This window comes from Sorex araneus, chromosome 6 (assembly GCF_027595985.1).
Source record: "Sorex araneus isolate mSorAra2 chromosome 6, mSorAra2.pri, whole genome shotgun sequence".
In the NCBI taxonomy this organism is placed as follows: Eukaryota; Metazoa; Chordata; class Mammalia; order Eulipotyphla; family Soricidae; genus Sorex; species Sorex araneus.
The window spans coordinates 99,866,763-99,878,847 of record NC_073307.1 but is presented as its reverse complement, the minus strand read 5'-3'; the positions used below and the strand labels follow the sequence as shown (position 1 = coordinate 99,878,847).

Here is a 12,085-nt window from a genome sequence, read left to right as displayed (position 1 = left end):
GCACAGCTGGGTGTAGCCCAGAAAACAACAAATAAATTTGAAAATAAATTTAAAAGAGAATTCTGTCTGGCCGTGGTGGACATTCCTGGTCTGAGTGATACTGCTCGCCTCTGGCAGCCCCTCCCCATGCTCACTCTTCCCCTGCACAATCCAGAACCCAGCTCCCCACCTTGTCCTCCAGCTCCCCGATTCTTGCTTCCCAACAGTGAGGCCTGCCCCTCACTGGGCCCAGTCTGCTGCTCCACCACTAGGGCCCAGCAGGCGCACTGTGGCACAACCTACATGAATGTTCCCGTCTTCTCCCTCCCCAACTCTGCCCCACCTCCTCTCTTCAATGACCTGCCTCATGCTGCACAGCCGAATTTCTTAAGCTATGAGTCCCAACCCCTATCAAGCTGTGTAACTGAATGTGAAAGTCATGAAAATTTTCAGGAAAAAAAGTCTCATTAAAATTTCCCCATGTTGGGACTAGAGAGATAGCATAGCAGGGAGGGCATTTGCCTTGCATGCAGCTGACCCGGGTTCAATTCCCAGCATCCCATATGGTCTCCTGAGCACTGCCAGCAGTAATTCCTGAGTGCATGAGCCAGGAGTAACTCCTGTGCATCGCCGGGTGTGACCCGAAAAGCAAGAAAAAAAAATTCCTCATGTGGGGGCAGGAGCGATTGCACAGCGGGTAGGGCAATTGCCTTGCACGCAGCCGAACCAGGTTCAATTCCCAGCATCCCATATGGTCCCCAGAGTACCACCAGGAGTAATTCCTGAGTGCAAAGCCAGGAAAAATCCCTGTGCATCGCCAGGTGTGACCCCAAAAAGCAAAAAAAAAAAAAAAAAGATAAAATTTCCCCATGTGTACCAGAGAGATAGTAGAGTGAGGAGGGTATTTTGCCTTGCACACAGCCAACTGGATTCAATCCCCGCATCCTACCAGATGATCTCCCAAGCACCATCAAGGAGTGATTTCTGAGTGTAGAGCCAGGAGTAACCCCTGAGTATCATCAGGTGTGACCGTCTCCCCACCAAAAAAAAAAAAAAACTAAACAAACAAAAAACCAGAAAGATTTTCTCAGGTGATACCAGAGAGATGGTACAGTGGGTAGGATGTTTGCCTTGAACATGGCCAACCTGGGTTTGATCCTGAGTACCACATATGATCCCCAAGCCTACCAGGAGTTATTCCTGAGCACAGAGCCAGAAGCAAGCCTTGAACACAGTTAGGTGTGGCCCCAAAACAAACAAACAAAAAACTTTTTAGACGCAAAGAGGTCTCAAGAGAATAACGTTTAAGTAGCCTATCCGAGATCACTACCAGGTTACTGACTCCAAGGCACTGCAGGAGGACACGGTACATCGTGCTCCCAGACACACCCTGGTCCTATACTCTGCAACACCCCCGTGCAATCTACTCATCTATCCCTGCAGTCACCTCAACTCTCTGGGCTCAGAGAACATTAAAAAGGAGCCAACGAGCCAGAGAGACAGTACAGCAGGTACGGCGCTCGCCTTATCCATGACTGATGTGCTTCTATCCCTGGAACCCCTTATGTCCCCTGAGCACCACCAGAAGTAATTCCTGAATGAAGAGCCAGAAGTAGCCCTGGGCATTACTGGATGTGAACCCCAAACCAAAGACAACAACAATAAGAAGGAAATTAACGTAAGCCTCTTTCTCTCCGTGATTCATTTACCCTCAACACAATTCAATCTGAGAACTACCTGAACAGCAGGAATGAGCTGAGGTTGACTATGTGTAATAAAGAACTCACCTACTTGGGAGGGAAACTGGGGACAATAGTAGTGGGAAATGTACACTGATGAAGGCACAGGTGTTGGAACACTGTATGCCTTAAACCCAATCACAAACAACTTTGTAACTGTGTGTCTCATGGTGATTCAATAAAAAATAAATACATGACAACAACAAGAACTCACCTACTTAAGGGTCAAGACAGAATGGACATCCAACTCTCTGCAATTTTCTGTCTTGGGGCTGAGAGTTGGAGCTACACCCAGCCACACAGAGCGGGGCTTGCATTCAGGTCTTACCATGCAGAGCACAAGCCCAGTCCTTTGTGCTACCACTCCACTATCTTAAGAAATGTCTGGTAATAGAGCGATGAGCGTGAGAACGCTGCACAGAGCCCACTCATAGCCCGTGAGCAGGAAGCCTGACCTCAGCCTCTCCTGCCATCACTCAAGATCCCCAGCCAGGAGGCTGACACCAGGAATTCCTGTTACATGTGAATTACCTGTTATAGGTGAATTCCACATCCATCGGTTCAAAGTTGTATGCACGTTCAAATTCAGGATTAACTTTAAGAGTAACATCTTCTTCATGAATCTGAAAACAAAGCAACTTAATTTCCAAGTTTTATCTTTAATTCCTTGGGAAATTATCTATAGCACACATTTTGTGCTACAGGTCACATTCACACATTCATTCACACATTCCTTTTATACAATGTTTTGTTTGGGGGCAATACATGGCTATGCTCAGGGCCTACTCCGGGCACTGTGGTCAGGGATCAATCCTGGTGGGGTTCAGGCTACACACAGGCTGACCTATATGCAAGGCATCTTAACTAAAACTTGGGATTTTTTTATCTTTTTTTTTTTTTTTTTTTGCTTTTTGGGTCACACCCAGCAATGCACAGGGGTTACTCCTGGCTCTGCACTCAGGAATTACCCCTGGCAGTGCTCAGGGGACCATATGGGATGCTGGGAATCGAACCTGGGTCGGCCTGGGTCAGCTGCATGCAAGGCAAGTGCCCTACCCGCTGTGCTATCGCTCCAGCCCCTAAAACTTGGCATTTTAAATATGTGCAAAAAGGTCTGGAAATTGCCATGGCATCACATTACCCAAATGAAGAGCTTCTGTTTCAAATGGCACAATATGTGCCCCAGACACCAATCCCTGTGCTCTGCAGACATGAGTACACAGCACAGGTCCATCCTGACAAGAAAATAACACCACACACAACCACTCACCTGCATGTCAGGTCCTGCGGGTCCTCTAGAATAGTGAAGGGAACAGGGGGCCTAGCACCTTCCAGCCAAACAATCCTGAGGATTGTCTGAGTAAACAGGAGGAGAAATAGGAAATCCCCCACCCGCACCACACAAATGGAAAAGGAGGTCAAACTGAAGAAGGGGGGAGCAGAAACTGGACTGACAGAGAAGCTACCTCGGCAGAAGCTGACATGACCTCTCAAAGGAGAGCAGGCCCAGCACAGACCCGGCTTCCCAGGGGCAGATGCTTAGGGGTGGCCAAGCACACCAAAAGCACCATGACTGGAGTCCAGATCAGCACTAAGTCATCCACAGACCTGGAACCGTGATATGCTAACAGTCATTTGCAAAAGCCCAGAAAGCCGTGTATGCAGCTGACACACCGAGTGCAGAGAGTAGCAGGCACAGCGATTAGAAAGGTAGCGTACATTCAGAGACAAACACAAAGCTTGTCACAGGGAAAGGGGGTTCAGGGACAGGGCACGCACCCAGCCAGACCCTAGCAGAGAGAAGGCCAAGCCTCAGGAGACGACCTCCATGCCCCACAGAACCATCCTGCTGAGTGCTAAAAAAGGCGCCAGTAGGAACCAAGGGGGTTCACCACTGTGACACCTGTCAAAGGACAGTAAAACTTGCCATCAACTCCCTCAATCCTCACCGTCTCTCTTTTCCAGCACACTGCCCCACTGAGGTTCTAGTGAGGCCAAGTCAGACAGCTGAGCAGCTCCCTGAGCTGCACACGGAGTCGCCTTCACAGCTCTCTGTCGGGACTGTCCCACTGAGGGGCAGCAGGGACCTGCATCCCTGACAGCAGCTGTGCTGGCTGCCGCCCCACAGTTCAACTCAGCTCAGGGACCAGGAAGGTTCTGTTGCTGAGGTGCCTGCCCCTCCTTCACTGAGGTTCTGGGTCCAGCACTTCTCCCGAATTCCTCCGTGTCGGGCTCAGGGGCTCAGGGGAGCAGGGTCCCCTACCCCAACCCATGACAGAGTGAGAGGCGTCTGGGGAGCACAGGGGCAGGCTCCTTCCCACTCCAGAAGGGCCAGGAAGCAGCAGCTTCATTCCATTTCCACTGGTCTTGCAGGAACCGAGAAGCAGGCTCTCCGCCTAGCCGGCCCTGACACTGTCCTGGGCGACTGGCTGTAGCTGGCCAAGAACAGCCCAGCACCAGAAGCTACTCCTGCCATGCTGCTGTCACCCTCCCGGAACCTGCAAGCACTGGTATCTCCCAAGAATTCCTACGGCAGTGGTATTAAGACCATGGCCCGTAAGACTGCACCAATCACTCCGCCCTTCTGTGAGCACGGCAGCACCGGGCACCCCCGAACACAGACACGGCATTTCTGGGAGCCCAGGTCCATGGTGCCCTGCTGTGACCCCCCCTCCCCGCCCCCCCACACACGTCATTCTCCCACCAGCTGAACAGGAGGCTCTGTGCAGCAGCAGCAATTCCAGAGCTAGTCACAGGTCTCAATCAAAACAAGGACCCCAACTCCCACTCTGGCCCCCTGGCGGAGGTGCTAGGAGTGAGTCCTCAGCCAGGAAGAAGGCCGTGTCCTGCCCATGTCCCACACGCTTGCCCTGCCAATGCTATCTGGCAGGCAAACTCTCCTCTGAGAAGGCGCCAGATTCCCCGCCATGGTAACTGTGGCTCTTCCTTTGTCTCTGGGGGCACCTGTCCAACTGCCTCACAGCCTGATGCTTCCCTTTCTCGAAGAGCTGGAAGCAACAGAGATCTCAGACCTGTCCTTTGAGCACTCTGGACACCTGCCAAGTGCTTCTCCTAGGAAAAGGTCACGTCCCGAGTTGAGTGGCAGAAGGGGTAAAGACCCAGACCCCCCGCCCCAGCCTCTGCTCTGGCCTGTGAGCCCCACAGAGCTCTCGCTCTGGCTTCATCGGGCACGCAGGCAGGAGGCCAGCAGCGCAGCCCCAGGCAGACTCCAGCACTCTGAAAAGCAGTGCAGCCTACAAGGCTCCTGCACAGACCCTCAAGCTGGACCCCTACTGTGTTTCTCCTGAGACTCCTCAGGATGCCCAGATGTAACTAAGTGAAAACACAACTTCTAAGAACTGAAAAAGTCCATTTTATATGACAATTAGGAGATTTCTTTGAAAACAGAATTAAATTTGGTGAGGTAACTAACAGTTTTAGGGATGCTCCCTCCAGAACACAGGGCTCTTCACTTCCTCATCCTTCTACCAGCCAGTCTAACCGTCTCTTTCAGATTGAGGGTTTAGAAAGTCAGTTCAAAGACTACTGAACTTTACACACATCAGAACTATTTAAAGGTTCCCTTCATTAAGTATCCTGATACCATCTGAATCGAGGGAGTAACCCCTCTCCCCGTTCCTTCTGCAGCAGAAGCAACAGGTCAGTAGTTCAAATGACCTCTTACCTCAATCACGTAGCCAATGTACTCAATGACGTGCCCGTTGTACTCTTGAGTTTTCAGAATCAGCTTGTCACCTGGTTGGGAAATACATCACCATCACATGTGAGATGGGACCATGGAGTCCTGCTGCTAGTCTGTTTTATTCTGGTTCTGAGGTCACACCCAGTGGTGCTCAGGGATCACGTCCAGAAATGCTGGGGGTCCACACTGGGTGCTAAGGATTGAACCTGGGCCAGCCACATGCAAGGCAACCGCCTTACGGGCCATCCTATCACTCCAGCCTCCAACATCACTTTGTGGAGAGCCGCCACGGGACCGTGCTTCGTAGACACCTGTTTCTTGTTAATTACACCATGCTTCGTAGATAACACCTGATAAGGAATCAGGATGTCTTGTCACGCCACGAGCTGTAACTAGTCTATCAGCTGCAGACACTTGGGCGTAAGCAAGCAGCGAGGGGTATATAAGGAGGGAAGCTGCCTAGCTAGGGGATTCCTCCTTCTCTTTCCCGTTTGCATGAGAAGGTCTCTGAATAAATTGCTGCAAGAAGAATCTCCGGGTTGCGTGTTTTCTTAGCTCGTGGCGTGACAAGACATCCTGATTCCTTATCAGGTGTTATCTACGAAGCACGGTGTAATTAACAAGAAACAGGTGTCCATGAAGCATGGTCCCGTGGCGGCTCTCCACATCACTTTAAGGAGGTGGGCCTAGATGAAACTGCCAAGATCAACTGCTTTAAAATGCTAGTGCAACAGAATGGCAGACGAGTACTCACTCCCAGGAGACCACCCAAGCCCAAGGAAAGAGAACCAGATGCAGCTGGCACAGTGCTGCCACAGACACCTTTCTTAGACCAAGGTTCCATGGCTGCTAGTCCATCAGTGGCACATGCCAAGCACAAACCCACCTGCATACAGAGAGGGTCTACTTTCAGCCAAACCCGGGACCTCCAGAACTAGCAACCCCCCGTTTTTCTTCAAGATGATCCCGCTCATGTTATACTCCTTCAGTTCGATTTCTGCATGAATCTCTTCAAGCCAGAGCAAAGTCGAAAACTTCTCTTTATAGTTGGTCATGTTCAGAAGCTGAAAAGAATAAGCAAGTCACCGAGAGCAGATGGCATGGCACACACCCCAGGCTCACCGAGTTGTTTCAGAGGCTAGAAATAGCAAAAGAGTAAGTTCCAAATACTGACCGCCAGCAGACAGGATGGACTATGAGAATTTTTTTTTTCTTTCTGGGTCATGCGCGCGATGCACAGGGATTACTCCTGGTGTTGCACTCCGGGATTACTCCTGGTGGTGCTCGAGGGACCATATGGGATGCTGGAAATCAAACCCAGGTTGGCCACGTGCAAGGCAAATGCCCTACTCGCTGTACTATCGCTTCAGCCCCCCAGGCTATGAGAATGGGGAGCAGCTTATGCATGCCCTATGAGCACCCACTTTCAACCTGGTCTGGGTCTCTAGGCTGTGCCCTCTGCACTGAGTGGCACACCCAAGGGGCTGAGGAACTTCAGAGGGTTCCTGAGCCCTCACTTAACACTGGTCAGAGACGAATCAAGCATGCCCTTGACCATGGCACTTCTCATGGCAGGACAACCACGTGCAGAGGTAGGGACATCACAGCAGGATGAAGGGTACCAAGCAGCATGCACACCGCAGTGATAAAAACTAACAAAACCCAGGCTGGAGCAATAGCACAGCGGGTAGGTGTATTTGGTGGCAGCTTCCCTATGGAGACTCATGTCCTTCATTTGGGGGATATTTTCTCTGTTTCCTTGGTGATTTCATTCCTCCCATTTTTGCTGTTCTCTGTATTTCTGGTTCTCCTGCCATTGGACATTGGACATCCTGTACTTTTCTTCCAATTTTCTTCTTTTCTTCTCTTCTCTGTCTTTTCATTCCACTTTCTGGGTAGTTCTCTCAACTTTATTCTCCGACTCTTCTGTTGAGCTTTTCTTTTTTTTTTTTTAATCGAATCACCATGTGATACAGACTTACAAAGCTGTTCATGGTCAGCTTTCAGTCATATAGAGTTCCAACACCCATCCTCCACCAGTGTACATTTCCCACCACCAGTGTCCCCAGTTTCCCCAGCCTGTCCCTCTGGCAGGTCCTCTTCCTATCCCTCTCCTCCCCCTATGATTCTCCTCTCCCTCTATGAAAAAAGAGTCCCATTCTCCCTGCATCCATGCCAACATTGGTTGCTCTTGTTCCTTTTGATGTGTTCCAGTCTTTGTGATGTAAGATGATGTCTCATTGTTGTTTTGATTTATATCTCCCTGATGATTAGCAACGTAGAGCATTTTTTCATTGTCTTTTGGCCATTTTGCTCAGCGATAGCACAGCAGATAGGGCATTTGCCTTGCATGCAGCCAACCTGGGTTTGATTCCTCCATCCCTCTCAGAGAGCCCAGCAAGCTACCGAGAGTATCCCACCCGTCCAGCAGAGCCAGGCAAGCTACCCGTGACATATTGATATGCCAAAAACAGTAATAACAAATCTCACAATGAAGACAATACTGGTACCCACTTGAGCAAATCAACGAACAACGGAACAACATTGCTAGAGTACAATAATAGAAAACGGAACTCAGGGGCTGGAGAGATAGCACAGCGGGTAGGGCGTTTGCCTTGCACTCGGCCGACCCGGGTTCAAATCCCAGCATCCCATATGGTCCCCTGAGCACGGCCAGGGGTAATTCCTGAGTGCAGAGCCAGGAGTAACCCCTGTGCATCGCCAGGTGTGACCCAAAAAAAAAAAAAAAACAGAACTCAAAAGGCCTCGATCGGTGACAGTGAAAAGGCATTCTGAAATCACAGTAAGAACCCCAAGGGCCAGCCATTCCCTACTTTGGGCATGAGGGGAAACACCTGTAGGAAGCTCAGCAGTCCAGCCCAAGGTGCCTAACATTCAAGCCTTGGCACTGCCACTACCACCAAAAGGCTGAGAGCCCGAGAGGGAAGCAGCACACTGGGTGGAGCAACACTCCACTCGGGGACACAGCACCCAGATTACCCAGGACACTGTGGAGGGACACAGACACTCAAGGGAGGCGTTGCTGGAACGTTGTATGAGGAAACATTACCATTAACAGTACTGTAAACCATGGCACCTACAATGAAATTAAGCTTAAAAAAAGTAAAGGATATCAAAGAAAGCAGCAGTGGAGAAAAAAAAATCCCTGTTTTTTGAGATTTAGAAACTTTTTTTTTCTTTTTGGGTCATGCCCAGCAATGCTCAAGGGTTATTCCTGGCTCTGCACTCAGGAATTACTCCTGGCGGTGCTTGGGGGACCATATGGGATGCTGGAAATCGAACCCGGTTGGCTGCGTGCAAGGTAAACGCCCTACCCGCTGTGCTATCACTCCAGCCCCAAGATTTAAAACCTTTTAAACTTTCATAGGGACCTGAAAATATTTCAAGGGTTAGAGATGTGCCTTGCATGTGTGAGGCCTTGAATTTGATTCCTGGTACCTCACGACCCCTGAGCACTACTCGCGCACAAGCCTCGTTGCTCCTTAGCACTAAGCAAAGCTCTGCCAGGGGAGCCCTGGGCCCAAGAGCAGTATGCGCAGTTCCTTAAAAAAAAAAAAAAAAAAAAGAAGAAGAAGAAGAAGAGGGGCTGGAGCGATAGCACAGTGGGTAGGGCGTTTGCCTTGCACGCAGCCGACCCGGGTTCTAATCCCAGCATCCCATATGGTCCCCTGAGCACCGCCAGGGGTAACTCCTGAGTGAAGAGCCAGGAGTAACCCCTGTGCATCGCCGGGTGTGACCGAAAAACCAAAAAAAAAAAAGGGGGGGGGCTGGAGCAATAGCACAGCAGATAGGACATTTGCCTTGCATGCGGCCAACCCGAGTTCGATTCCCAGCATCCCATATGGTCCCCCAAGCACCGCCAGAGGTAATTCCTGAGTACATGAGCCAGGAGTAACCCCTGTGCACATCCGGGTGTGACTCAAAAAGAAAAAAAAAAACTTAACCCCATAGGGGAATAGTCACCAAACAAACATACAACATTATAAGCAACATTTCGCAAATGAATTATACAACTCTGAAGGCATCACCAAACTCTTCAAAATAAAAACTATCAAAGCTCACACAAGACATACGCTAAAATGCACTCTCCGCCCACACGAGATCCCGAGTAGCCGCACACGAACAGCAACTCCGCTCCTAAAAGACCATGATCCCGGAGGCCCACTAACTACTTTCAGAACCCAGCGGTTTCTTGCAGAAATGCCTCTACACAGTGAACTAAGCTATGGTCCCATGCTGTCCTGGAAGGGGAAAAGTTTTTCTTTCTTGGCCTTTCCTCTCAGCAGCGGCAGAGGTGGCATGGCAACCGTCACCTTATAGAGCCCACTAACCAGAGGTATGAGTTTACAGTGACGTGACATCTGACAGAAATTTCTCTGGACTTAATTACTAAAATACCAGAAATCCAAAACCGTGACCTCATATGCTCTTCATTCTCAGCAATGGAAAACAAAGTATCAAATGATGCCTTTTCGGAGGTGTGATTATTGGGGGGAAATTCCAAATAATAGTAGTGAGTTTTCTGTTGAAATATTGATTGTTTTTTTTTTTTTTTTTTTGGGTCACACCTGGCGATGCACAGGGGTTAGTCCTGGCTCTGCACTCAGGAATTACCCCTGGCCGTGCTCAGGGGACCATGTGGGATGCTGGGATTTGAACCCGGGTCGGCCGCGTGCAAGGCAAACGCCCTACCCGCTGTGCTATCTCTCCAGCCCCGCTGTTGAAATATTGAATATAATTGAAGTAAAGAGAGATAAAGTGAAAATCATCAGCCACACATGTTGAGGGTGGGTAGGAGGGGAGATATACTGGGGTTCTTGGTGGTGGAATATGTGCACTGGTGAAGGGATGGATGTTTGATCATTGTATGACTGAGACTTAAACCTGAAAGCTTTGTAACTTTTCTCATGGTGATTCAATAAAAAAGAAAAAAAGAGGGCTGGAGCAATAGCACAGTGGGGAGGGCGTTTGCCTTGCACGCGGCCAAGGCAGGTTCTATTCCCAGCATCCCATATGGTCCCCTGAGCACTGCCAGGAGTGATAGAGCCAGGAGTGACCCCTGAGCATTGCAAAAAAGCAAAAAAAAAAAAAGAAGAAGAAGAAAAAAAAAGATATGTGCTAAAGTGCTGGTGACTCTTCCAGCATTAATCATACTTAAAAACCTTCTGAGGGGCTGGAGTGATAGCACAGCGGGTAGAGTGTTTGCCTTGCACGAGGCCGACCCGGGTTCAAATCCCAGCAACCCATATGGTCCCCTGAGCACTGCCAGGGGTGATTCCTGAGTGCATGAGCCAGGAGTGACCCAAAAACCTTCCGAGAGGCTGGAGCCACAGTACAGCAGGGAGGGCATTAGCCTTGCACAGGGCAGACCTGAGTTCAATCCTTGGCATTTTGTACCATCCCCCAAACACCTCCAGGAGTGATTCTTGGCTACAGAACTAGGAGTAACATCTGAGCACCTCTGGGTTTGGTCCAAAAACAAAAAAGAAGAAAAAAAAAACTCAAGAAAACGCCAGACTTGAGAGTAACTTACTGGTAAATCTCCTTAAAACTATGAGAAATAGGGGCTGGAGCGATAGCACAGTAGGTAGGACATTTGCCTTGCATGTGGCCAACCCGGGTTTGATTCTCAGCATCCGACATGGTCCCCTGATCACCGCAAGGAGTAATTCCTGAGTGCAGAGCCAGGAGTGACCCCTGTGCACCACTGGGTGTGATGCAAAAAAAGAAATAGGGGCTGGAGAGAGATTACAGTGGGTAGAGCACTTGCAAAAGAAAAAACCCAAATAAACAAACACACTTTAAGAAATCATTCCAGAGCTGGAAAGACAGTAGAGATAGTACAGCAGGAAGGGTGTGGCCCTTGCATGGGGCTGACCCACCAGACCTGAACCTGGATTCCACCCCCAGCACCAAAGGTGGTTCAACATGTAAACATCAATCTGATTCTCTACCTCAACCGTCTGGAAAGAGAATCACATCATCTCCTCAGAGGCAGGAGAAGCAGAAACTCCCATCACCCAAGGTCAGTCACTTCAAAGTGGCTTCGGCACAGCTCTGCACACCTCGCCAGTATCACCCACACCCAGGAAGCTTCTTTCCCACTCCCTCCCCCACCAGAGCCTGGCAGCCACCTGTGTACACTGCACACACTACACACATGGATGTCTCTTCCAGATGTACTGGCTACATGAACCATCTACTCTGATAAGGAGCTGGTCTTCTCTCCTGGCATCTGTAGGCAAGGCAAAGACCAAGCTAGGATTCCCCCAGGAGCCAGCACAGAGCCGAGTCAGAAGGAATGACTGACACACTACACCCAGATAGGGGGTCATGCTGTTCCCACTCCCCTGTCTTTTGGCAGGCTAAGCCACACCTGGGTTCCGATTCTGGAGGGAAGATACTCACTACACTACGATGCAGGGGAGAACATGCATGTTCACTGCGGAGGCTCTACCAATAGTGTCCTCCTGCATTCCCAGCCCCTAAAGGTCTCACCTCTGCCAGTAAGGGCTGGAAGGTCAGAATATCAATCTTCTGCTCCACACATTTTTTAAGTCTGTCAGGTATTGGATACTGCGGGAGAAAACTTGGAAGCTGCCGCCTTGAGTTCCTGGAAAGTGAAATAGACACATTAGCTAGG

At 49.9% G+C, this 12,085-nt stretch overlaps 1 protein-coding gene across 1 annotated transcript in view; it reads right to left on the bottom strand.

Moving 5' to 3' along the window:
- Positions 1-12,085, bottom strand: part of MOV10L1 (Mov10 like RISC complex RNA helicase 1) — a 54,904-nt gene that overhangs the window by 20,984 nt on the left and 21,835 nt on the right. Inside the window, exons 10-13 of the mRNA XM_055142793.1 lie at positions 11,941-12,055; positions 6,308-6,485; positions 5,404-5,474; positions 2,250-2,341 (exon numbers count right to left, since the gene is read on the bottom strand). Coding sequence (XP_054998768.1) covers positions 2,250-2,341; positions 5,404-5,474; positions 6,308-6,485; positions 11,941-12,055 — 456 coding nt within the window. The remainder of the gene's footprint in view (positions 1-2,249; positions 2,342-5,403; positions 5,475-6,307; positions 6,486-11,940; positions 12,056-12,085) is intronic.